Genomic DNA, 26,842 nt, shown 5'->3' with positions numbered 1-26,842 from the left:
TGACTTCGAAGTTTATTGCTATGAAAGTTGGCATTTAGAAATGTTTTAGGCCCTGACACGTTCCAGGGACTACAGCAGTGGCCAGAACTGTATTATATACCTGGTGCATCAGCTCATGCATTAATAAATCAGTTGGGTGATGTGTTTTTGGTGGCCAGCTCATTGTGACCACCAAAATTAGCTGATCAGGTTTAATTTCTGCTAAAGACTGGTTTCTGCTAATGCTAGTTTTTGAAGCAGTGTGATCAATTCCAACTCAATTCCAACTCGGAATATTCTGTATTCTGGATTCTGTAAAGCTAAAGAACACACTTACCTCTGTCATAAATCTCATGCTAAAACACAAAGTATAAACCAACATTTCAAATTTATGAAAATAAATGCCTAAAATAATCAAGTGGGAGAGAAATTGCATTTCTCACCTTTATTGCTGATCAGTTCAGAATGTATTTACCCATGCCACACATGCATGTCTTCCTCTTGAAGCTTAGATGACAAAGAGTAGATATTATGGTCTGCTAAACAAGGGACACCTAGCAAGGTGACTGTTCACCTCTGAACTTCACCATGTCGCTGTCAGACTGAGGCCAAGTATAAAACTGAAGGATGGAAGGGCAGGAAGGGCATATCTGCATGGAGGGGGCACACAGGGCTGCAGGGAGAACAGCAGCACCTGGTCCAGCCCCAGGTAGCCTTTTCCTTGTATTGGTATGGTTCAGAAATCCACTCCTGAGTACCAAAATGCTCATAATGCCTGACTTGCACCTCCCACGACATCAGTGGCAGGGAAAAAGAAAAGAAGACAAAACAAACAAAAAAAAGGAAATAAAAAATTAAAAAAAAAAACCCAAACCAAACAAACAAAAAAAGCAGAAAAACAAAGCAAAAAATCCCCCCCCAAAAAACCAACAAAAAATACAAACACAAAACAAGAAAAACAAACAAACAAAACCCCAAACAAACAAACAAAAAATCTCCAAGAAGATATTACCTTGCACAGTGGGAAAACCTAGATGCTAAGAAATGCTAGCAGGTTCTGGTGACTGATGCATGAAGTAATTGCTAAAACAGGAGGAACTTGTAAGTATAGATCTTAATAATTTTCAGCACACACTAGTGATTTTCTTTTTTTTTTTCCTCCTGTGTCTCTTTGCAGTGATGACTGTCTCATTTCTGTAATTATCAAAGGTGTCTTTCTTGGTCATGTTTTTCTCATCACAGCAAGTGTGTAGTACTAATGAGAAGTTTTCTAAAAAACAGAAATGTACACTGACAGTTTTTCAGACTGGAATAAAAACATTTTTGTTGTGAGAAAGTCTCAGCATCAAAACATACAATAGCCTGTCACCCACTGATTATGAGAAAAGAATGGGTAAAGAAATGCAGGGTTGTTTGAAGGAAACAACCCTGACTGCTGACTGTTGGTTTTGGTTTGGAGTTTTTCGTAGATAACTTTTCTAAATTATTTTTTTACAATTTGTCAGTAAAATCCCTAGCTGTTTATAGTAGCCTGTGACAGTATCCATTATGTTTTTAAACATTTGGAAAAAAACCCTTTTCATTAAACTAATATAAAGGCAAGGTGTTGATTCAAACAGAAGGATGAGTAGGAATCAGTAACTTCTCAATACCCTGTATCAGCAACACATTATCAGTGATACCACACTATGTGACACAGTTCTCATAAACTGCAGGCTGTGCTCAGCACAGCATTGGTTTCCAATGCTGTTCCCACACTTTTATCCAGCCTAACGAGGGGTGTAATATGGTGGCACATGGAATTTCTGATTCTCTCTCATTTTTCACTCTCCATGATATTTTGTTTCCAAGGCACTAGAGCAGAGCCTAACACTCACTGTTTGAAATAAATAGGTAAATTGATAAAAGCACCACAACACAGTGTGGGATACTAAAACAATCGAAAGAAGGAGATGCAGCTTGAACTTTAGCAAAGAAAACTTCATCCAGAAACATACACTACAAGAGGCAGGAGATGCTTCTACCAGAATTACGTGACAAAGAAATGCCAAAGTATACACATGCAAAAACGTGCTCAAGCAAGTTCTCAGTAAAAAAAGGATATGACCAACAAAATTAACTAGTTTGAAGGCAAATGCCTTGCATTTTCTATCACCTTATCCTGATACATGAGAATTGTGCTCTTTCTCCTGTACATAGCACACGGACATAAGGTAAGAGTCCTCTGGCTGAGGCTTTCCTGGTGCATTTTCTCTAGAGTGCTATGGAACAGCAACCAAGTTGTGGCTTTTTTTCTCCCCAGTCTCATTTGTCACAGCAAGCTTTATTTATTCTTTCAAGTCAGTCTTCCATAGAGTGGCCTTTTGCATCTACCAGGAAAACAACATGTCACTGAGAAAAACAACAACATTGTGATTTGTGCTAGAAGCAGAGTTCACTGTCTGCTGGCCCTCAGCCCAGATCCTGAAGTGCCCACACTTATTTTGTAAGACTGCATTACTATAACAGCAATATTTTATCAGCAGAGAATTTCAAATTCTTAATATATGTCCAGCTTTTCACAGTTATATAACATGTGCAAAATCTAAGTTTTTCTTCACTTCCTTTTCTTTCAATCCAATGAAATGCATCCTGGCTGCAACAACAGCCTCCTTCTTTCCAGAAGTATTCTGGTATCCTCTTTGATATTGCCTTTTTTCTTGGAATAGAGCCTGCTTCTCAAACCTGCTCACTTTCCTCCACATTATCACTTTCAAACACCTTTCATAACAATTTTCATATTGTGACTATACAAACCATTGAGATCAAAGAGTTTGAAGCTGTGTGTAAACACGAAAAATGGTGAAGATTTATGTGGGAAATTGTTTGGTGCTTTCCAAGCTGGATTTTTTCATTTGAGTTCCTTTCAGAATTAGGGATAGTTGCTTTTTCCACAGCTTCTGCTTTGGTCACATGAGGTGACCGCCTGAAGCCTCATGGTCTTCAGAGGATCCTCATTCTATTCTGGGACACTGGGGGACATCAGAAAACACAAGACTGCAGCAACAGATAATATCTAAAAACATCAGCTCATACACTGAGCTTTCACTGAACAGTCAAGCTATAGAGAACCACCTGAATATAAATAAAGTAAAACACAGCCCCCAAAATATGATAGAACTACCAAATTCCCCTACATTTTATTCACCAGCAATGACACTTGTTTTTAGAGGAATTCAATGTTCCCGTGTGATGTGAGCACACATATTTGTGCTAAAAAAGATGATTAAAAGTGGATATAGGGTCCAGGAATGGAGATGGGCCACTGAAAATCTGGCTCAAAACTTGCAAATATTGAGTCCATGCCAAGTTGAGCCCTGATAAACCAAGGAAAACCCCAGTAAATAGCCTATTTCCTGAAAAGTGTACAGCAATTCTACAGCCAGAAGTTCCCCTTCTGAGTTGCAAGTAGAAATGCTTTTCAACTAAGAAAAAAAGCTGCAGACTTATTGCAAGTAATTTAAGCTCCTTATTCAGCATCACCAAGAGTTCTACACAATGAAACAGTAAGGCTTAGCACAGCTTTGCCAATTAGTTGTCATTTTCCAGTTTTCAGTACTGAAATACAACTGCTCATTAGGTCATGGATGGTGATGAAACTTGAATTAAGAAATAGAAAAATATATATTCCATCCTCCACTTCCCCAAGTCAAAGCCAATATAGCCATGTGAGTATCAAAACAGCGACAAGGGAGCTAACATACAGCACATGAAAGAACCTACAGCAGAACCAGAAAATGGACTTGGTCCAAACTTGTGCCTTCAGACATTCCTAAGATTACATTTAAGCAGATTTATAGTACCAGCATACAGTTAACTATGAGTGTGCACACATGCCACACTGTATGTTCTATAATTATTATGGGTAGCAAAACATTGCAGTTCTTTGTAAAGGACCAACATTCTGCTATGATCTGATACACTTGTGGATTGCAGTCTTTGCAGCACTGCCAACAAAGGCAAACTCTGCCATCAGTAACACATGGCTATTCCCTCCTCAGGTGGCCAAAACATTTATTTATTGCCACCCTGAAAGGTCTCCATGCTTGGCTCATCCCTAATGGGTCCTGGTAGAGATTGGATCACGCAGGTTGAGGCCTAAAGTCCACACCTTTATTTTACATGTAGTACTTCTGAGGAATATTCAAGTATTAAGTAATAAAGTAATTTAATACCATCTACATCAGTATGACAAGAATATCTCCAACAAATTGCAGAAAAAGCTATGGAAATCACTTAATCCACAGTGTCTGCTTAACAGCAAAAGAGAAGAAGTCACAGTGAAACCACTATAGAAGAAAACATTTATTTCGGTCTGTGTGTCTCCATGCATTTCAAAAATTGAGTACATAATCACACCAGTGTCACAGGGAAGAACAAGTGTTTGAAGTCTGAGAGCAGCTTTTTGCATTAAACAAGAGCTATAGATAAAGTCTGAGGTTAAAATAAAACATCCCAGGGGCACTTTCCAAGGCATCATCAGAAAAAGTAGGATCATTCAATCTTCTTACGTGCATATAAAATAACTACTGAAGTGAGTGTTGCCCAGTATGTTTTGTCCATTTTTAAGGGTTGCAATTAGCTCTACAACCCAAAGCCCACTCTCTGGTGTAAAGCCTTGGCACAATACTGGGCTAATGCTGCTGTACCACCTCCGTGTGTAAGCGAGTGCTGCCGGCAGCATTGATCGGCACCGCACACAGGCACAACTCAGAGCAGCACAGACAGGGGGATCTGCCTGACTCTGCACGGCATGGAGAAAATGTGCTCTGAGAGACTTGTAAGGAATTATGAATTTTCACTTCCTTTGCTAGCCATTAACCTCAGGTCATTGTACCAGAGATAGCCAAAGGAAAATCTATCTGGATTTTAAAGGAAAAATTTAGATAGTATCATTCATAATCTATATGTTTTCCTGAAACAATTCCACATTTGTTGCATTCTCAAAGTTTAACGGACAAACATAATCAAATCTGGCTTCCATCCTATTGTCATTATCAGGGGGAAAAAAGTACCTTTTTTTTTCCCAGATAGGGAAGCTGGTTTTGAGCATGAAGTTTCCCTTTCTCACCAAGACTCTCTTAAACAACAAGTTTTATTGGGCAAAGACAGTTTTCAGAAACCACAAAACAGACATCATGCAATTTTATTCTGGGTCTTTTTTTAAAGTGCTTCCTCTTTACTTTAAATAAAACTGAAAGGGAACACAGTTTTATTCACCAAAGAACTATTTCCTCAAAATCTTCACTACTTGCTAAATGATTTTAAATAAAAAATGCAAAAATTCCCACGTATTGAAAAATCATGATTATTATTTTTCACTTTTGTTTTAACTACTCCACGTTTACATTCAAAATAAAAGTTTCAACATGAAAAAATGCTTAGTTCCTACAATCCTTGCAAATCCATTCCTAGAGTAATAGTATATATATAAAATAACGGATTAATAACCACCTTTCCCAGGCCAGATTACTACCCATCTTGCATCAGACCATGTTGCTTGGTACCTTCTCTCTCCTGACAAGCATCTGCTCCCTTTTGGCAAAAAGCAACTAGAATGCAGTAACAGCTCCCTGTTCAAAGCAATCATTACACGTGGCTCCACCTGAGTGTCCTGTAAGAGTCTCTACAGCAAAGTTTCCGTGTCTTGGAAACACCGCAGGTGAACCAGCCTAAGTCTAACTTTTCCATCAACACCACAGTGCTGATACCACTGAGGTTACTCATCTGTGGTCCAAGACTAAAACACAGAAAGCAGCCCAAAATGCAGCCAAGGTCTCAGCAGTACTTTTCATTACTACTCCATCTCTCAGATGCCAGTCAACCTGCTGGACTCCAAGAATCCACACCATGTCAACTTCCTATCCAGCAAATGATACATCCTTTGCTATCCAATAGCTCACAGTCTTCAGCTAACTGGAAATAAGCTGTTAAACTCTCTGTATATCCATTTTGCTAACAGCAGACTCTATGGCACTGATGAATGATAATAACAAACAAGTGCCAAGCAAAAGGAGACACCAAGGTAACTTTTAGCATTATAATGAAGTGCAAGTCAAAATATAGCCACTATGCAGATACAAAAAAAATGAAATTAAATCCATATTCATATCTTGCATCAGCCTTGCCATAGCTCAGAGATAATGCACATCAAAACTAAACTGCAGTAGTAACATTCAAAAATGGACTCCGTTGCCAAACCTTTGGAGCCAATCTTCACGTATCAAAAATGGAGGGAAAAAAGTGACTCTTTCCAAAGTCAATGACTTCCAATGACAAAAGAAGACTGTGTTCACAATTAGAAGTTTTCATCACAATCTAATCACATAAGACACATCTTTTGTTCAACTGCACTCTTACAGCTTTCTAGGGAAGTATAGCACTTCTAATTTTAGGCCTGCAGCATAAATGAGACTTTTATATTAGGAAAAAACACAACCATTTTTGTTCACCAATAAACAGCTCTTATACATTGAAAAAAATATATTTGGGGCATCATTTTAGTATTTTCACAGTATCTCTACAAGGAAGATACAGCAGAAGAGACATTAGTGCTATATGCTCTAATACCAAGTTTTGCAAAAATATCCTCCAAAATTCTATGATTTCTTAGGGATTTTATTAGCTTTTTTTCTCTTTTCCTCCAAACCATTGTATACAAGTATCTGGGTGAATGGCGAAAAAACCCTATGAGAACTTTTTACTCCCACAGTAGTTTCCCACTTCTCCAAAAATAAACACACCATTATGTTTTTACACTTGCTGTAGGTTCCACCACATAACATTCTAAGAGGGGTGGGGCTTTCCACTTTACAGACACCATGGTATATTGCAGTATCAGTGCTAGCAGGAAGCTGCTCTCTTTACAAAAAAAGGAAGTTGCCTGCCTACAGCTTTTTGATGTCACAGCCTAGTTTAACCCTGTAGGGGCACGTTCACCTTCCACCAAAGTCAAACCCATTCAGTCTTTTCAAGAGCAATATATGCAAGAAGCAGAATAAGGAAAGACAGAGTAAGTGTTGATTGCATCCTTATATATGTCTAACACATAACTAAAGAAAATCACATCCTGCTAATGCTGAAGGTCAAGACAAACTTTGCCTTGGAATAACTTCGGTATTTAGATGGCTTTAAGCTCTACTGGAAACAGCAGGCTTTATATGGAAGCTGCACAAACATAGCTGCCCTCCTGGTAACCTCGTTTACTAATTGAAAAATCCAAATACAATTGTATGCTCCTTGTGCTTTAGGTTCTGATGGTATCTGTAGGAGAGCTTAGAAGGCCTGCCAGAAGATCTTTGAATATTTACACAGAAGTCATGTTCATCCTCAAAGCTATTGGAGAAGTTCTCCTGAATCGGGAACACATTTACTGTTTAAAAGGAACCACAAACAAACAAAAAAACTAGGAAAAAACCCAACATTTTCACTTCAGTTTCAGGAAAAATCTGCAGCTTTTAGCATGAAGGGAAGCAGCATTTCTTCATTGATATTATTAACATGGAAAAACCTTCTATCATATGAAAGCAACTGAACAATTTACATTCAACTCAAAAATGCGTGTTTTGTCTTTCTTGCTTGCTTCCTATACCTCCTTCTGTTTGTATGATGAAAATCAAAGAAATAAGAATTTGCTTTGAAAACAGTTACACTGAAACAAAATAACCCACAGATTAACTGAGAACACAGGAACCCTACAAGTTACTTAAAAGGTGTTTTAAACTTTTTAAAGTTTGATCAAGTATTAACTGAAAACAAAATTTATTGATGACACTGAATCACTTTGGAAAATTCATACCTGAAGACATAAGTATACCACGATTTAGTCCTTAATTCCTTATTGCTTTATGGCCATAAAGCCATTATCGGTCTCATAACAGACATTACTTGGTGTAAGATAGTATAAAATACTTATACGTTTAGCCATGTACTATGTTTTTGTGCAAATAAGTATTACTTTTTGTCCAACTTCCAAGGAAAATGAGTTGTGTGTGCTTATTTCCATTTGTCTGTCAAGTTCCCCTTATATTTCATTCCAGTGGGTAATTCAAATTTGAAAAAGGTAGAGATCTCAGTGCTAAAGAAATACTTGCTCAGAGAACAGAAGCTGAGGTTAGTGCCACAACTGAAGTCAAAGACCTTCAGCTGTAACAGACCCACGTGGCTGGTGCCACCCAGCATGCTCACAGCTCTAATTTCATTTTCTGGAAAAAAAAAAAAGCCTTGAAACTATAAACACCTGCACTCAAATCTGCAGTAATTACAACATAAAGTTCAGTTTAGTAATTGAGAAACAGTGGATTTCCTGCAGGCAAAAAAAAAAGTCCAAGTCCTACTAAAAACCTACAAGATTGCTTTCAAGTTGTTCTGTGGTGAATAATCTCTGTGTTTACAATATCGACAATGTGTCTTCAAACAGCTTAAGCCTGGATTCCCTTCAATCCATTTTATCTTAGGTGTCAACAGAATGGTTGCCAGTTTCTCCGTATTCTTTATTTTTATGTCACATTTAAACGTACATAGTTAAGGATTTATCCATCATCCTGAAGAGATATGATTGTGCTGTCACTTTGCTTTATGCTTATAACAGTACTTCTCCAGAAGAAGAAAAAAAAGATTTCCTATTCTTCTATGAGCATAACTGCACTAAGGAATAAAATTCTAAATTCCAAAGCTTTTATTAAACAGTGTAATGACTAGTTGATTTAGGAATGTAAGTATTGATATTTTACTATATATTACTTCTTAATGACTATTACAAAACTGCTGTCACTGGGGGATTGGAGTTGGGGGGATTAACCCCTCCAAATCCTTCCCTATTGCTTTTCTCTTGGCACCTAGTATTTAAATTCTTCCCTTTCCCCTTTCTTGTATACCATATTTTGTGCTATTTCTTTCTTATGATCCTCCTCCCTCTAAACTATGCATGTCAAATTTTATTCCGATACTACAATGCATTTTCAGTGCAAAATAGCAGTGTGCTCTGAATAGTAATCCATTGCACCCCTCATTTTAAGGGGAAGGAGGCAAGACACATGACAAAAATCATAGAGTGAAATAGCTGGAAATCCACCCACTGGGAAAGGCTGGATGGCAGAACCACTGTGCAATGCTGCTGTAAAGAAATGCAAAGTAAGTATTATTTTTCTTTATATGAGTCTTACACAAAAGTTTCATTTTTTTACTTGAAAGCACAGGTGTAGGATAATTTGTAGTTAGAGATTTATATTGTTCAGAAATTACATTGGGCGGCCTTAGACTTGAATAAAAATTAGTTCAGACATTAGAGTGCAAAAGAAAGAATCTTGGAACTATTTGAAGCCAAATTGTGCACTAGGAAATGCAGGCAAAGGCACTGCAGTAAGAGTTCATTTAAAAATTCAATACTGTTGATATTTACTTTCAAAACACTCCTCCCCATTCTTTCCTTCCATCATTTCAGACAAATCTCTGATTATGGGACTCATTCTGTGCTCCTCAGTCATCCACTTCTCAAATCTCATCTAAACATACACATCATTTTTTAAAGTCAAATCCTTCTTATCCATTACTAGTGCTCATCACAGAAACCATGTCCTATGCAAGCCTAAATTAACTGTATTCCACTAACCTTTTCCAAAAATATTTTACTAGCAAATAATCATGTCTCTCTATCTTCTTACCTGCCCTTTCTAAACTATTCCTCCACATTTCCTGTATGGAAATAACAGTTCCATTTCCATAAAGTTATGTCATGGTCTTTTGCAATCACCTTTGTGCTTTCTTCCTCCCTCATTCCTTTGACAATCATTCTGATTCCCTAATCTCCCTATTTCTACATCCTTATTTAAATTTCTATACCTTTACACAAAACAAACCAAAACGCACCTCACCATTAAATGACGTTTTCAGTAACTACCAAGTAATATTACCTACACAGAAAATTCCTTTTGCTATTTCCTGCTTTGACTCTGCTTGGAAGATTTTAAACTGTAGATGTACATGGAATAGAGAGAATATCTCATTGCATATTATTTTACCTATCAAGGATATAATTGCATTTGGGAAACTGATTCAGGTCTCCAAACAGAATGCATCTAGAATTCTGTATGATTTAAGAAAGCTTTTGAAGAATGTCTGGCATACAGTGGACATTACTATGCAAAAATAAAGTGCAAAGAATGGTCAAATGAAAACCGATTAAAAAAACCCCCAAAAACAGTCAACAAGTTTAGTTTCAGACTGTTAGTTCCTAGCTGTCAGATTGCCATGGAATACAATGTGAACGGTTTCTAGGTAGCTTTGTAGGAATTTTATATTTAAGAAAAAGAAAAAAACAAACCAAACAAACAACCCCCCCACATACAAAAAATAAACAAAAAAAAAACCCAACCAAAACCCAGAGAAAACAACATGTTAAGACATTTGAGACATGCTGCTCTAAAACAATAATAAACCAAACCCACAATTTTTTGAGAAATTTTAGCAGCAATGATATAAGAAAGAAGCCAGTTAGAAATGCGTGCTCAAAACCTATTTCCTTTCCTTCACAACATCCATACACCTGTCTTAACCAGCATTTCAATTCCTCTAACCCAATATGTAAAGAGCCTTGGTTTCGCTCTAGCTGAAGGATGGCAGGAGTGGAAGTTCCCCGTCAGTACCCGGCAGCCCAGCACATGACACACACGTAATGGAAGGCTCAGACTCAGAATTTCCTCTCGTGCCCCACCTTCCGTAGTACTTTCGTTTTTTCTGGGGTATAAGTGTCACGGAAAGCAGGGGGCTGACCACATTCCCCAGCACCCTTTGCCTGCGCACAGGCGGAGGAGCGGGGAAGCAGCTCTGGGCTGCTGTGGCAGAGCAGAGCAGGGACAGACTGCAGAGTGCCCCGGCTGTGAGCAGGCATGGTCCTCGAGAGCCCGGTAAGTTTTGCACAGTGCTCTGTACTATCTGTTCCACGGGCTGCTGGTGATTTAGGAGGCACATCTGCCTCGAGGCAAACGACAGTGAGAGTGTCTCTGTGCCGGGTGTTACTGCAGAGGTGGCAGAGTTCAGACACCAACAAACACAGAGCCATGCACGACAGTCGAAGTAATTTATGTAACTATGCTGCATTTAAAATCGCGATGCAGTTTATAAATTCGTTTGTTACTGTGTGTATTATGTCATACTTAGATCACATGTAATGAATTGATAACGTTCATAAGGAAGATTACGTGGTGGTGGCTTTGTACAATGGTTTGGAGAAATGTAAAGAGAGGTTGATATTTCGTGTTATTGTGGTGCACAAACTTTTCTTTGCTCTTAAGTGAAATAACAGAACAGACAGAAGCATCTATTTGAATGAATATTCACTAAGTGAGATGGTTTCAATATTCTGAAGGCAGGTTTAAAGTGATGCAGTGCACTGAGAAGTCATAAACACAGAATCAAAGTTCTCTTTGTAGGGATTTTTGAATTTGTCTTTTGAAGTTCAACCCATCCCAAACTCAGATGATGCTCCCCAGAACACCAATAATCATATTTCAGATATTTGCATCAAAGATAGGTATTTTGCCTCTAAGATTTCATTCTCAGTCCCTTTTTCTTCTCCAAGTTAAGGAACACTGAAATTTCAAGACTAACAGGGCATTTGAATTGCAGCAAACATACACCTACTGTTAGTTTATGCAACAGAATAAAAAATATTTTCTGTTAGATCAAAACAATAGGTTTTGATATATTACAAATAAAAACAATTATAAAACTTCTGCTACTTCAGAAATGCTATCCTGGTACTTTACAGGGAAATAAAGGTTTTTGATGTAACAAATAAGATCCAATCCTGCACTAAGTTCATCCATCTGGCAAATTTAAGCTTTAAGTGGATTGGTAGGGACCTGATGCACATAAGTCGTGCAATCCCTTGAGAAACGATTTTCAAATTAACTAATAAGATATTGCACTGCATTCAGCTTATTAGAAAGAAACAGTGAGAAGCAACAGAACACAGCTACTATGCCTGGGATTTAAAAGCTGGATTTAGCTGTCATGTCCATAATTCTTAGTGCATTTGTTATGTAAAGGAGTAGGTGAGAGGAGGGTTTAGTTTCATATTAGGGAAAGTAAAAAGGCTCTACAGAATGTAATTGCAGGATTAGTAAAAAGTATAAGGCAGCTTTGCTCCACTATTTATGTATCAAGGCAATTTATGGAAATCCTCATATATAAAATTTCAATAATTGGTTCAGATAATTATTCAGAATCATAATAATGAGGTTCAGAAATAAATTGCTCTTAAATTAAAGGACAAGCAATATAAATTTTCATAGTAAAATATTAGATGTGTAGAGAAGAAATTGGCAAATTTTCACATGATACTTTAAAGGTTAGCTGCCCAAAGAAACAGAATACGATTTAAGAGTTTCTTGAGCAACACTGATAGTTATTAGAGTAATATCTCTGCAACTTTCCAGATATCCAAATAATCTACTTGGTCACAGGATTTCTATGCATGAGAATGTTTTGACAGTAATTGCCATTCATCCTGAGGGGGGAAAGTTAAAGGTAGAGGTTAGAGGTAGCATCACAGGATGTGGACAACACTTAAGAACAGAGAACTGATAAAGTCAACAGATGAGGCAAGTAGTCAAAACACAGAGGGTCTTGTTGAACCTTGCTGGGCAGAGAAACAGGAATCATAAGAATTAAGGGTGGAAACTGTCAGGTTTGGTAATGGTACATACAACTCTGAGCACAGAAAATGAAGCAAAGCTGCCATTTCAAAACTAGAAGGGCACAAAAATTTGAGACTACGCACCAGAACGCGTCAGTGAAGACCACCGAGGTAGCACTACATTTAGGCTAAAGAAGTACTAAGGGAGCAAATCACAGGACAAAAGAAGTAAAGATCACTGACTTTAGCCTCATAGACAAGTCACATACTAGTAGACAAGTTGTATGTGATTGCAAAAAGGGGCAATTCAAAATAAAGTATAAAACCATTACATAGGACTGAAGTGAAAATGTTTTACTTGGAAAACATATACAGTACTACTTTCTAATTTGTGAAGTCAACTTCAGAACCTTCCCACTGAAACAGAAAAAGTTACCATCTTTTTTTAATACAGGTTACAGAGGAGCTGAAAATATAATACATGCATAAAAGGCTCACTTGAAAATGAGGGTTATTAAAAAAACTGTTTGATGTTTTGACATGTAAGTAAGGACATCTAGTTTCAACCTTTAGCTGTGATTGTCATGGACTTAGATTACCCTTTCTCACACAGCCATCCTTGCACAAGCCCTTGCACAACTTCTCTCCTGTCCTAAGGAGACACAGATCAGCCTTGCTGTCACATCCCATTAGGAGCAAAGCTGATAAAATGTACTGGGATTCCAAGGTGACATAGTTTCTTTCATTACGTTTGTGACAATATTGATTAGATTAGGCCTGAAGTCCATCTTTGGCCTGCTACTGACCCATCACATCTCCTGGGAAATTCTGCAGAGTAGGAAACAAAATTGAAAACGACTGGAACAATAGAGATGTTCAAGATGGTTATAGCTCATGGGACTCACACAGATGTGACAAGTACTGATTTTTATTAACTATGCATCCTAACACATTAATCCCAAACTTGATGACTACATATTACATTATCTTCTTCACAGTAGTTAGCCTTCGGGAACTTAGTAGCATGAATATAACTCATCAAATACCTTTATTTCTTACACTGGAGTAAATAACAACATGGTCAAAGTGCTGCCTCGCTCATTTCAACTATCAAAAATTTGAAGAGTAAATAAAGAATAGGTCAGTTTGCTCTCTGTGGAGCCTTATATCAATTTTCTTCTGCAGTACGTTTTTAGTTTTGGATGTTTCACTTATGCAGGATGGCTGAAGATGTTTCAAATCAGAGAACTGTACAGCTGAGCCATATGGTTAGGCATTCACCTAATTGTAGCAGTTAATAGCTAAAGACCCCTACAGCTGTTCTTATGTTTTCAACAGGCTTTACTTATTGGCATTAAACACTTTAACACTTCTAACATAATACATGCCCTTTGTTCACATAAATTTGACAGTTCTGAAGTCACAAAAGACTACTCTGAATAACTAAATATGTTTTTTTGATATAGACAGAATGGAAGCTGGAGACTTTTTAAACCTTTTAGATTATTAAGTTATTTTTTCCTCTTTCACATATAGGCTACTTTACAAATACCATCAGTAGGCACACATTTGAACTCCAAGGAGCCTGAGCAATAAGTTCAGTAAATGTCAGTCCTTTTACCTACACCTTTACCTTCCACATATAACACCCACTCCCTCTGACAGCACCAAAACTATACTTTGAATTTTCCTTTCTTCTAAAGTGTGCCCTCCTTCTCCTTATCTTTGCACAGCTTTACAAAATAGGACAGCTAAGCAATTAGCACCCCACAAGTAAAATAAACATTCCTGTTTGCAGTAGGGAAGCTGCAGTACATCTGTCCCACTCGGTAACACCCCCCGACACACGATGACACACAGTAGGATAGCCTGGGAAACCACAGGCTCTCATGGAACAAGAGCTTCAAATTTGCTTCTTGTACACTTTGAAGGATAAAGCAACAGGAAGCAGAGCAAGAATTATGTATTTCATTACAGTTTAGCATAACAGGGTGTTACATCTAGATGCTGGATTTCTTTTATTTCTGTGGGACTAGAAAAAAAACATATCAGGGAAAAGGGGAAAAAAAAAAGAAATCCGAGGTTTTCTTCTATATAAAATGTTAATACCTAAATGTACATATGAAAATACACATTCCAGGTTGCCGCTTTGATCCTTTTCACAACTGCTAAGCTTCCTTTAAAATTAAGTCCAAAAAATCCTTTCACCCTGTACTTAAACTGGTCATGCTTTTTTCACTTAGAAAGCAAGGAGTAGAGTTTCTCTTAATATAATCCTAGCTTTTTTTTTTTTAATAGAAACCTTTTGTATATTACTGAAAGATTCGACATGTAATTAACATTCCTTTGAAAAAGACTTTAAAAATTAAGGGGGAGCAGAGAAAGAACAACACTTGATTATGAATTCAGTTTAATTAAACTTGTTTTAAATGCACTCTAGGATACTTAAATTGAATGAGATTCATCTGTCTATACCCATAAAGTTTACTCTAAGCTCCAATAAACTGAAACAATATATCTTCATGCTCTGCAGAATCCTACCTGTAGGTTATTACTGTGCAGACTTCAATTAAGACACAGTAACAGCTTTACATTGAAATGGTATGGTTTGCACCTTGAGAACGTAAAAAGACCAGTCTTCTGAGGATTGCCCAGAGACAGTGGATCAATTTTTTTATGCTTTAAGGGCTGAAAATTGTAGGAGGACCTTTCAGCCAGAATTAGAAGATTTTTCTTTGGAAGGGTACAGGTCATCTCCCAAATAAAAATGCTTAGAAAATCCCTTCCTGCATTATCAAACAATATTCTCTAATTATGTTACAATTATGCCCTTGCCCATACCATTACAATAGAAGTGGTGCAACAGCTGCATCTCTCACACACTACAAAATAAAAAAATCCTGAAGAAAAAAGTGGTCATTCCTCCATGACCATTCCTCAATAATACTTTAAAAATATATAGATGTTTTTGTTGCACACAGATATTTTTGTTTTAAAAACACAACCATTTATTTTTGCCCAGAATAGAAGACACAAAAATCTAAGAGGACATTTGCACTGAAACCCTTCATTCATAATAACACAGGAAGCATAGGAAGCATAATTCATATTAACATAGGAAGGAACATTCCTTCCTCTTAGAAAGTGATATGCAGTACGTGTGGAGAAAATAACTTTTAAAGCTATTTAAAACTGAAGTTTTAAATAGCTTTAATGTCAAAGATTATTGCATCCTCTATTTGGCCTTGTCTCACTTCTGTGTTCCTACTTCTTCACTCTCTTTTCTGCATTCCATCCCTACAGGTACTACTTTCCCAGCTCATCCATGTCTCCTGCTGTTGCCCCCAGCATGTACCTGCTCTCTGCCTTGATCCCTTCTCCACACTAATCTGACTATGTAGCCCAGCTGCCTTGCAGCATTCTTAGTTACATACCTCTCCTATCCTATCAATTGCTGGCCTCTTCATTACCACTGCTGGGTTTGGTTACCAGGAATTGGATTTATTTCCACACCCTGCTTCCCTTCACTCCCCATCAACTTCTGGTCTAAATGAAGAGATTCACTAGACTCTCACATACAAGCTTTAGCAAATCTCCAGCTCTGCCACCTGGTATTTGCAACCCAGAAAGAAGAAACATTATCTGGAGGCTGAGAGTTCTTGCACTGTGTAGGTCTGCAACAGAAATGGACTTGACACAGATGGTTTTGTTTGATGGTTTCTAATGTCTCTTCCCACTAGAAGGAACAGAAAGCTAAGACATCCTAAAGCTGGCTCTCAGCTGTGTAAGTTTGCTACTTTGCAAACTTCAGAAGGAAGAGGGTGAAGATGCAGAAAGCTATGTCAATCACTTGGACTATGCACAGCTTGCTTATGTCAGGGTGCTTTCCTCTCCCTGGTGACTGTTTTAGCCAGAGAGTCTAAGATAGAAATGTGTCCCCTGACCACACTCCCTTCTCACCTGCAGAGAAAGAGCTTCCAAGTCAAGTTTGAAAAGTACTATAGAGCACGTAGAAAGTGTACAGGAACCCACTTCTTTGAAATTGCTGACATTTTGGAAGATGAAAGAAGCTTGAAATCTCCAGGGCTCCAGCCTTACAGGCACTAAAAAAAAAAATAAATCCCTGAAAAAGAAAAGAAATAGAAGGAGAAAAACTGCCTATCTCTGTATTTAGTTCATATACTTAAATCCCTTGAGGAAAGAAATAGATTGAGAAAGAGACAGTGAAAAATAACAGGTTGATTTTCTGATATAAGTTTTAATTCTTTTTTTTTTAAGGAGAAACAGATCTTAAAATGAAATAAGTATAATCTGCAAAAGCAATACCAATACAATTTATCCACCAAAAGGCAATAAGTTAGGAAAACACAGGCTAGGAATAGGCTGGCCAAAATTTAATTTGTTTTCAGGACTGTACATGTTTATTATCAGCAATAGGCATCCCATTACTGTTTTTGCCACCAAGCAATAGCAGAAATGCATGTTGCTTTTTTTTTTTTTTAATTCAAATAATAGCCTGCCTTACAACACAGAGTAACTGAATTCTGGAACTGCTACTGTAAGTCTCAGTAACACATGGAACCATTTTAGACAAACTGGACACAGAGGGTAGCATTATCTCACATGCTGATGTCTGCAGATTTAGGACTCAATAATATCTATCACTAGCTTTGGTAATCACTTGAAATGAGAAGAGTAAGTCTGCAGTCCATGTGGTAGATGGGTAAGTTAGGATGGCAAAGCTGCAGCCAAACACAGTAAGGTGAGGTGGGACATGACCAGACCTAAGTTCTCTCTGCATTGTGCCCAGATCTATGGGCAGAGATTATGGATAAATTAGAGCAATTGCCAGGTTTCTCTGACTTGTGCTATGGGGTATCCATATGTATTTCAGGACTATAAAACAGAAGGCAGTACTGAACACTTTCAAATTATAACCAGAGTCTACTTTGGACACATATTACATTACCTGCTGTCACATCTTTTGGCCTTGCTTTTGCCACAGGAAAAAAAAAAAAAGCTCTGAAAACCGTGTTTGTTTACTTAAATGTGAGAAGGAACTGGTATCCCCTTATATTTTTCATTTCTGAAGGTCTTAAGGGAGGAGTGAGGACACACAGTAAATAAATAGCTTAACAGACTGTAAACAAGTAAAGCTTTGCCTCTTGCAAAACTATAGTCAGTGTGATTAATGTTTCAGGAATTATATTAAAGTGCAATAACTTTCCCTGTAGACTGGCAATACCCAGGAGAAAAGAGTCTCTGCCTTGAATGAGACCATGAAATTTGATTTGCGTATTCTAAAGAAAGAAATAGTAATCTCTTAATTTAGATAGATCTCTTTATAAAAGCAGCATCTTCCTGTTTTGATCACAAATTAAACAATAGAAAGTAAATAAAGAAGTCAGGCTAAGTGCATGAAAGAAAGGGAGAATCTGCATGAAGCAGTCCTCTCTTATAATAAATAATAATAAATTGACAGGCATTACATCTGCTCAGCACTTTCCAGTATTGTGACTCAGAACTGCACTGTAAAAGCTATACATACTGCTAACAGCTCCTTTCTTAAAGGGTTATTTGTGCTAAAGAAAACTTGCCAACCGAGTAAGCAAGAATTTAGGGCATCAGTTACTGCTGGGCAAAGATAACATCTCAGAAACTTCTGGGGTTGCCGTTTGCCCTTACTCCTTGGTACTCTCTCACCATTCCAACCAGTAATCAGGCACTTGGTGACTGACCTTAATTTTTAGGGAACAGACCCTATCAGGTTATGACTAGTTAAAGAATACAGGAAAGTCTATAAAAATTAAGATCAAATGTAGTGTACACACATGCACAGATGTAATCAGCACTAAACCAGTGCTCCAGGCAGAGGTGCCCTTACCAGCTCTCCCCCTTGCCGTTGGCTTGGTAAGGCTGGCTCTTCCCAAAGGCTGTCTTTCCCACTCTGTTCCCATGACAGCAAGCTCAAATTTCACCACAAGTTTAGCAACTCTTTTCTGCACCATAGTCACTGATTAATGCCCTGACCCTTGACTCGATAACCTCAGCAGTAACAAAACAGAAGGCTCTGGGCTCACAGCCCCAAATTTTAAATTGCTTTAAGGACGGACCTTCCTGTGTGGCAACAGTGGGACTTGCAGGGATGTTTTGTGTGAATAAATAGAGGTCTTTTTTATCCCCCTTAGCCTTTTCTGAAGTTTAGTAGCAATAGAAAAGGATCACATTTTTTGCCTACCTGAATAATCCAGAGCAGCCCATGTAACAGTAAACAAGCTTTTAATCAATTCTAAAATCATAAGAATGTAGAAGATAGATGACACTAAGATTTAATTTAGTTTCTATTGGGTAGAATTTAATAGAGCCTAAATGCTTCTCTCTCAGAAAACTGAAATAGGAACCCAAGTTTTAAATAAACTTCTTCCAGGCACAGCTGCAGGGAGCAGTTCACGATCAAGCAGTCCTTGAAATTTCTGCTGCCATTTGCTGTTACAGCAAAGCAGAAGTTTTAATTACTGCAAGGAGCTTCAGCTACGCCTAGGAGTTTTGTTCTTCCTAGTGACCCCAACCAGAAGAACCCTGAAAAAAACAGGTCATTGCACCACAGGAACTCAAATAATCCTTGTGCTTCCAGAGGGGTGAAGCCAAGCAATGCTGCAAAATGGAAGTCAAGTGTTCAGATGACACTTGGCAAGGAAGCAACTGGTGAAAGGTCTCTCCTTCCAGCCCGCAATTCACCTAGTGCACAATTCACCTAGACTCAGGCCAGCTACTTCCAGTTCTGCCTCCCTCAGGCTCCCCATATGCAACGCTAAGAGGCTGGGAACTACAGCCAGGACACCCCCTCACTGCCAGGCTTTGGCACAGCTGCACCACAGGGCCTCAAGGCACTGCTGAGGCACACGTGCACACACACAAATCTGTCAGTGACAGTGTGTTGGGAGAGTTAACCCAGAGTTTCAGTGGCCTGTTTGAGGTACGAGGGAATAGTACTACATTTAAAAGCAATGCCAGTGCCAAGCAATGAGAGAGGAAGAGTTTTATACTTTAAAACCTTGATTTCCTAATCTTTCAAAGGGCAGAGAGTAGCAACTAGGACTGTAAGGCGACACAGCCAGGTGGGAAGCACTGGGGCACAAGGCTCAGCAGGGAAACTGAGCTCCCCAGGCAGGTGAGAGAGTCCAGTGGCCACCCCAAGAGCCCAGTTAGAGGAGCAGTCAGAGGTCACAGCCCGAGCATCGTCCTGGCAAGCAGCAGTGCCCTTCTCTGACTTGAAATGATGGCAAGGAGAGATGCTTGCTAGTATAAAAACAAGCCTGGAGAGCAGAAGCAAGCTCTTCGCCTCTACTGTGTAGGCTGCTCTGGAGTGTGCCAGCAGGCACTGCCACTGAGCATCTGGAAGAGCAGGCACAGGCAAGAGCACAAATATGTAACCTTAAGGATATTCACCACTGGCACCAGGAACAACCGACTGTCTGTTCACGTGCCAGCGGCTGAGTCACAACAAGCTGGCGCTTGGTTTGGCAGGTTCCACAGTCACTTGCTGCAGTGGTGTCCTTTGCAATGCATCAGCATTTTACTGCTACAGGACTCTACTGCTACTGACCTCCACTTGGAATACACCTTCATTCCTGTGTTCTGACCCAATTATTTTCAATCTTCAGTTAAGTTATTTAAGGCATGAAAAAAACCAAGTGGAAGGGGAGTAGAGGGAAACGCAGTTGGTTGTGCCTATAGTCTTACAGCTATACCTCTAATTCCAATCACAAATTATTCTTTTATGTGATTGTCAGGCAGAGAAACTACTGCCAGCACTTTACACCCTGGTTTTGAGTACTCAAAATATCTATTTGAATTAACAAGCAATCAGCACCCACAGCAATTAACATCCCATACACGGTATTCCAGTTGTGCATTCTCTACTCATTCTTTTCTGCCATGGAAATATTTATTGCACAGGGCTTGTTTTGACACATTATCTTTTTTCTGTTCAAGAATTCTATGTATTTTTCACTCAGATTTTTAGATTCAGTTAGTCACTATATCCTCTAGCTGTATGTAACATCAACATAAAATAACAAACAGAGCTCAACAATCAAAACTATTTTCTCTTAGTAGAAAAAGCCATACTACATGATCCCAGTAGGGAGATTAACAGAAAAAAATTCACTATCATTTATGCATTAATACAAAATGATAACTGGAAGTGGAATGAATCTATAGACCAAAAGAAGTCCGAATTTGGCTATTCGGTCTGAATTTTGAACATAACCATTTGCATATAATAATGTGAACCGAAACTACCTGATGTCAAAGGCACTATCAAAACCTAAACCAATGTTCAAATACATTGCATCTATAAAGCACCCATTTCTCATGAATTCCCATTCCTTTAAGATTCACGTTCCTTCATACAACTCCTCTGCCTCCATACTTGTCACAAGCAAAGTGACATATATGATCACAGCAGGAGTGCTACCAAAGCATTGGTCCCCAGACCAAAGTATTAAGACCATCCACAGAAAAACAACTGGATACTTGTTCTGTGCAAGCTGGGACCCATCTGAAAGAAGTCATGTATGACGTTTTTCCCCACTGCTTTGTTGACAGTAACTATGGACAGTAACTATTCCTTTAATGTTATACCATAAAAATATATAGCGTAGCATAAATACAGACATAGTAAAAAAATCATTTTTTAAATAATGACAAAGAATGCCTTTCTATTTCTGACAACATATGAAATTAAATTATACAATTCCTGATGTGGTGCATTTTTGAGGTCATAGTCATATTTATGATATAGAATTAGGTCAAAAAAAACATGAGCTAATAAAATATTCCCAAACCAAGCAGTCTTATGATAGGTTAATGAGGTTTTCACCAAACCTGAGCTAAGTTTCAGGAGGTAAGGATGATTTTAGCATTTTAGGTGGTATTGTAGTTTGGAACAAAAGAGAGAACAGGAGCTGTTCCAGATGAGCTTTGTATTTGAATTTCCAGGGTTCATTCTTACCCCTATAAACTCAAAACAAAACTCCTTGGTGTGAACTGAAACAAGATATTTGAGTGAAAAAAACCGTCAGTGGAAACCACTGAGCCTGAGAATCAAACCCACTGTTTGGACCTGCGCTGCACAAATGCCTGACAAGCCTGATGCAAATGCTATGTTTTCTTGCATATAATTCTAAGCCCAGCTATTTTTTTCACTGAAACCAAGGGTTTGGGGGCCAGGGAAAGGAGAAATTAATTTGAAATGGCATCTCCTAATGAGCAAATAAAGATCAGGATTCCCCAGCAAGAGCAGGGAAATTACCTCTGCATATTTGGTTTTCAAGAGATGAAGGAGAGAAAGAGAGAACTGTGCTCACAGTGGGGAAATTTATGAGAAATGCAAGTTGTGTGATTCAGGCAGCTTCAGGGAGTGCTAAAAGATTTCAGAAGGTGAACAGATTCCTTTCTCATTAATGAAGGGGCCCTGACTCCAGATCCACTGAACTCACTCTGAGAGGAAGGCTATTCAGCTCCCTCCTTTGATTGAAAGCATGAGTCTGTTACTTCTGAGCTCTTGGTAGCTCTCCTTTTAATAGGAAGTTGGGGGAAGGAGGAAGAAGATGGCTGGAGAAGGGGAAGGAAAAGATGGGTAGCAAAAAACCCTGGTAGCTGAACGTGGGACTTCCAGGGTTTTGCAGGACAGGTCTTTGGGGAAAGGTTAAAAGCTTACAGGGTGAGTGATGCCTTTCCTGGGCTGATTTTATTTTCCTTATTGTTCACCAACATGTTAAGAAGAAAATTCCTCTGCATCTCCAGTCCACCCTTAGCGTCTTATTTTCTTGTGGTCTTATCAAATTATTTATTCTGCTAGCATGGAACAAAAAAAAAATTGCTGATTTTCAATTATTTTTCTCTTTCTGGTGGATATCATCTGTATTTGAATAATGTTAAAAAATACTAAATAAACAAAATCCTGACCATCTTCACTGCTGCAACAGGGAACATGCAGCCTGCTGTTCTAAATTGTACACAGCCACCAGCTCTCGTCAGACTTTGTGTGGGCTTGAAATGTTCTTTTAGTCCTATGCAGCTAAAAACTGAGCACAAATTATCACTAAAAGGATATGAAAAATTATGCTGGGACATTTGCCATAGCTATACAGGAATGCTCCTCAAAGTGAGCAGAAATGTGAGCAGATTACTTAGCCAGCTTAGTTTTGAGGACTGTATTGACGGTTTGTGATAAAGGTTACTTTTTCATATGAGAAAAAAAATAATGAAAAATCCTCTTGAAAGAAATCCCCACATATTGCAAATGCCCATAATAGGTTCTTGTGAGAAAATGGAAACACAGCAAGAGCGTGTCTAAACCTTGACATGTACTTTAAAGGGACAGAATCTAAACTCCTGTTCATATAGTTTGACCATAAGTGCCTTTAGTGAATTTTAAGATATTTAAGCATAAAAAAGCTTAAATAAAAAATAATGTGAAATATGATTTTAAGTATTATAGCAGTAGTGTAAGCATGCTTCCTTTGTAATGTGAATTGTAAACCAGCAAATTTTAAAGACCTGATTGATGGTTTTAAAAGACAGAATATCATTAGCAGCTGAATCGGTATTTAAATATTTTGAAGTCAACATAGTTACAGAAAATGCTTTAAACTCATTCACTTGTAGCCAAATCTGTTGAAACAAGAAGGCTTCAGGTTTGCAGTGTTTTGACTCATTCACAGCTGTAACTTCTGGGAATGGCTATTTTGTTCTTCAAAGGCAAGGTCCACATTATTTTATTCTAGTGCATTCCAGAGTGCTTCTCACACCAGAGTTCACACACTCAACTGAGGGTACAATTTGTTTTCTATTTAAAAACTCAGCCATGAATTTACATGGCAGCTCCTTGGTTAGCACACAACAGTAAACAATATCACAGAAAAATTAGAGCCATTACCTTAAAAGTATACTAAGGAGCATTTGAGCATAATGGACTTGTTAAATATCTTTCCTTTTTTACTACTTCAATATTTCAAATATCAACTGCAAATGAGCTAATTTTAGTGAAAATATGAAACCAAACTACTAAGAAAGGAGCAAAGGAAGACACCTAATAACTTTATAAAAGCAAGTAGGTGACTTTCAAGTAAACTACTTGACTGACCGACAGGCGTGGTGTAAATCATCCTTTGGGAGGGAGAAATTTTTATTTTTTTTTTTAATCAACATCTGCTATTGATTAGTCAAGAATATGAAAAGAAAAATTGAAAGGTGCAGCAAAGAACTGTGATCTATATATAAAACAGGGAACTAGATTTTCAGTTATAGGTACGAATCTTGCTATTGTCTGCAGATGCCTGAATCCAGCTCAAACTGTATTTTGCTAGTTTTTATCTGTTGCCAAGGAAGATATATCAACCATTTCCAGTCTGTAATAACTTTGGTTATCTTCTAAACTGAGCAGAGATCTTAGTAAGAAAGGGCAACTCCAAGATAAATCTAAGTACTACCTATGTGTATTGGTATGGGATGTAACTTCCATGCTGTAACACTTGGAGTGTTGTGCTCTCGATTCAGTGGAGCTCCTGCGTGTGTAGAATATTAATAATCACTTTTACAGAGATACCATAAGCCAGACTTAAAAAAAAATTAGCAAAATCTTTAAGTTTTTGCTCTTGATGAGACAATTTTTATCCGCAATTAAAACACAAAATACTTGCAGAATCTGTCTTTGAACCAAATGTATCAATAAATATAGAGCAAGGAAAAATAAGGACAAATAGTAATAATAGAAAGATGATTTTGCTCAGTAATGAAAACAGTGATTTGTGATGGCAGGAAAAAAGCAACGTGGCTTATTGCAAATGACACAGTAAAGCACTTCAGTGTTTAATATACCAATCCTTGAAAATCTCTTCATCATTTCATACACTGCAAATGTCTGTAAGCATATGTTAGTGAGAGTGATCTCTTGCTTGCAGGGAGAAAAAGGCACTGTCACATTTGTGAGGTTGCATGAAGGTTTAAACAACTGTAGTTACTATAGGATATTTACAAAATTTCAAACAGGAATTAAGCACTTGAGTATTTGAGCTTCAGAAACTTTCCTTCATTTGACGTGATCAGATTCAAAGCACCTGCAATGCAAAGCAGTTCAAGCAGCAATCTTTGGCCGAGACCTAAACCCTGTTCTCCTCAACCTCAAAGTCTTAGATACTCAGCCTATCTCTTATTCCTGCAGAACCCAAGTGTATGACTACATTCTCACTATCTTAGGAAACAGGTGTCCTTTCAAGCCATAAACCTGCTGTGCATCAAAGGTAATTCAGCACAGTAGGACCATGCACACTGCACCTCCCTCAAGGAGTACTCAATAAAATTACCCAGCAAAATCCACTACTGGAACAGCAAGCATCTTCAGATTTTCATTTCCTTTCCTTTTCAGTTTCACCTGATTTTGAAGTGATTTTGGAGGAGGAAAGAATGAAACAGGTATAAGAAAAGCAAATAGATGGTACCTAGAACACCTAAAAGTGTTGACAATTTCTGCATAATGGTCTTGCAGCACCAAAGGGAAAGGAGAGATTAAGAAACACTGAAAAATCAACCTTTACTTGGGGCTTTATCTAAAACCCACTGAAATCAATTAGATTGCCTCTAACAAGTTTTGTACTAACACTCAAATCTGCAGCATTGGACATGATAACCTATGGCACCTCTTCTATAAGATCATGAATTTATTATCAATTACTTCTGAAAGAAGAAAGGGGAATGTCCCAATATCGCTAGCAAAACAATATTTCCTCACTCTTTAAAACATGCACATACACATACTACAAGAACAATGCTAACTTCTGACTTGATGCTCTTTGATGTGTGAACATACGACACAATTGGAGACCATCCAATTATCTCCAGTTCAAAGTTAGGCCAAAATTAGAAGCAGTTATGAATAATGGATTAGGTTTTAGTAGAAACAGCAATGCTGAGCAGAATAAAGATGAAAGTTTAGCTTAGCTGCGAATACGTGAAATAGGTAAGCCACACTGCTTCCTCAAGCAGACACTGGAACTGCACATCCTCAGAAGTTCAATTAACAAAACATATGTCAAAACAGAGCTTTATGACAGATTGTAAATTGCTTTCAGATGCAATTCTGATGTTTTCAGGATAAAATTAGAAGCTAAAATTTCTTGCAAAACTTCTTCTACTTCTTTAAGAGTTTGTTGTTTTTTTTTGAGAAATAACCACATCAAAACTCCTGTCATTTACCACAGTAGCCTAGGAGTTGATACCCCATCAAGAGATGCACCTTGGAAAGTTCATTAGCCAACACACAGGTCAGAACAGTAGCCCAGATCCTCAAAGGGGGCTTAAAAAGTCTATTTCCATTCATTTTGGAAAGCTTACCAATTTCCTGACAATCCAGCATTTTAATTAAGGAATAAAAACCTTCCAGGTAGTAATGCTTCTGAATGGATAAGCTATTCTTGCTTGGATGTCTATGCTATGTTCCAGAAAAAGATATGCAGTGGTCATTCCACCATTGCCTTATATTTCTGCAACTCTACTTTACTTTGCGGACTTTGCAGAGAAGATTGGTGCTCAGAAGGTGACCATAATAATGCAGATACATATGGCTACTTCCTTGGCTTTTGCACTCCTATCAGACATCTGTTTTCCATTACCTCCTTTGTTACCTCCATAGTTCTGTGTGACTGTGAGCACGGTGAAGCAAATCCTGCTGGTCAGGCAGTGGCCGGACTTGGGCTCAGTGCCTTGTTAGTGACAGCTTTGACCAGGGCAACTGACAACAAGCCTGAGATGATTTATCATGGTTTGTGCACAGGTTTCTGTACAGTTATTTACAGATGCCCTTGCTGAAATCCTGTGTTGCCTTCCTTCACCAACTACAGTTTAAGTTTGCTAGTATTTTCCAAACCATAAAAATTAAGCGATTACGTAAAACAGTTGATATTCTCTAGATTTTTATAAGCAGTTGACAAGCTTTAGCAACAACAAAAAAAATTGTATCACTCAATAGACTCACTGGGAACTGCAAAACAATAAAACACACATTGCAACAAATTCATAGAATATCCATTACAAAAGTTATTGAAAGTACCAGTTAATAGGAATTACTGTCTTATACATCATGCAATGCTAGGGCAATTTGAAACTCTCATATACTTTAGAAAA

The 26,842-nt window shown here is 38.0% G+C and overlaps 1 protein-coding gene across 2 annotated transcripts in view; it reads left to right on the top strand.

The window, feature by feature from the left end:
- The window catches only part of RASGEF1A (RasGEF domain family member 1A), a 159,369-nt gene that overhangs the window by 96,276 nt on the left and 36,251 nt on the right, over nucleotides 1-26,842 (top strand). Inside the window, exon 2 of one of the 2 annotated variants that reach the window (XM_027700076.1) lies at nucleotides 9,036-9,150. The exons of the other annotated variant lie outside the window; for it this stretch is intronic. Within the exon in view, the coding sequence (XP_027555877.1) occupies nucleotides 9,109-9,150 (42 nt within the window). The 5' untranslated portion in view covers nucleotides 9,036-9,108. The remainder of the gene's footprint in view (nucleotides 1-9,035; nucleotides 9,151-26,842) is intronic. 2 annotated transcript variants of the gene reach the window in all.

Source organism: Neopelma chrysocephalum, unplaced genomic scaffold (genome assembly GCF_003984885.1).
Source record: "Neopelma chrysocephalum unplaced genomic scaffold, ASM398488v2 Primary Assembly neopelma1_143, whole genome shotgun sequence".
Classification (NCBI taxonomy): Eukaryota; Metazoa; Chordata; class Aves; order Passeriformes; family Pipridae; genus Neopelma; species Neopelma chrysocephalum.
The sequence above is the reverse complement of the archived record's forward strand: the minus strand, read 5'-3'. Positions and strand labels throughout refer to the sequence as shown.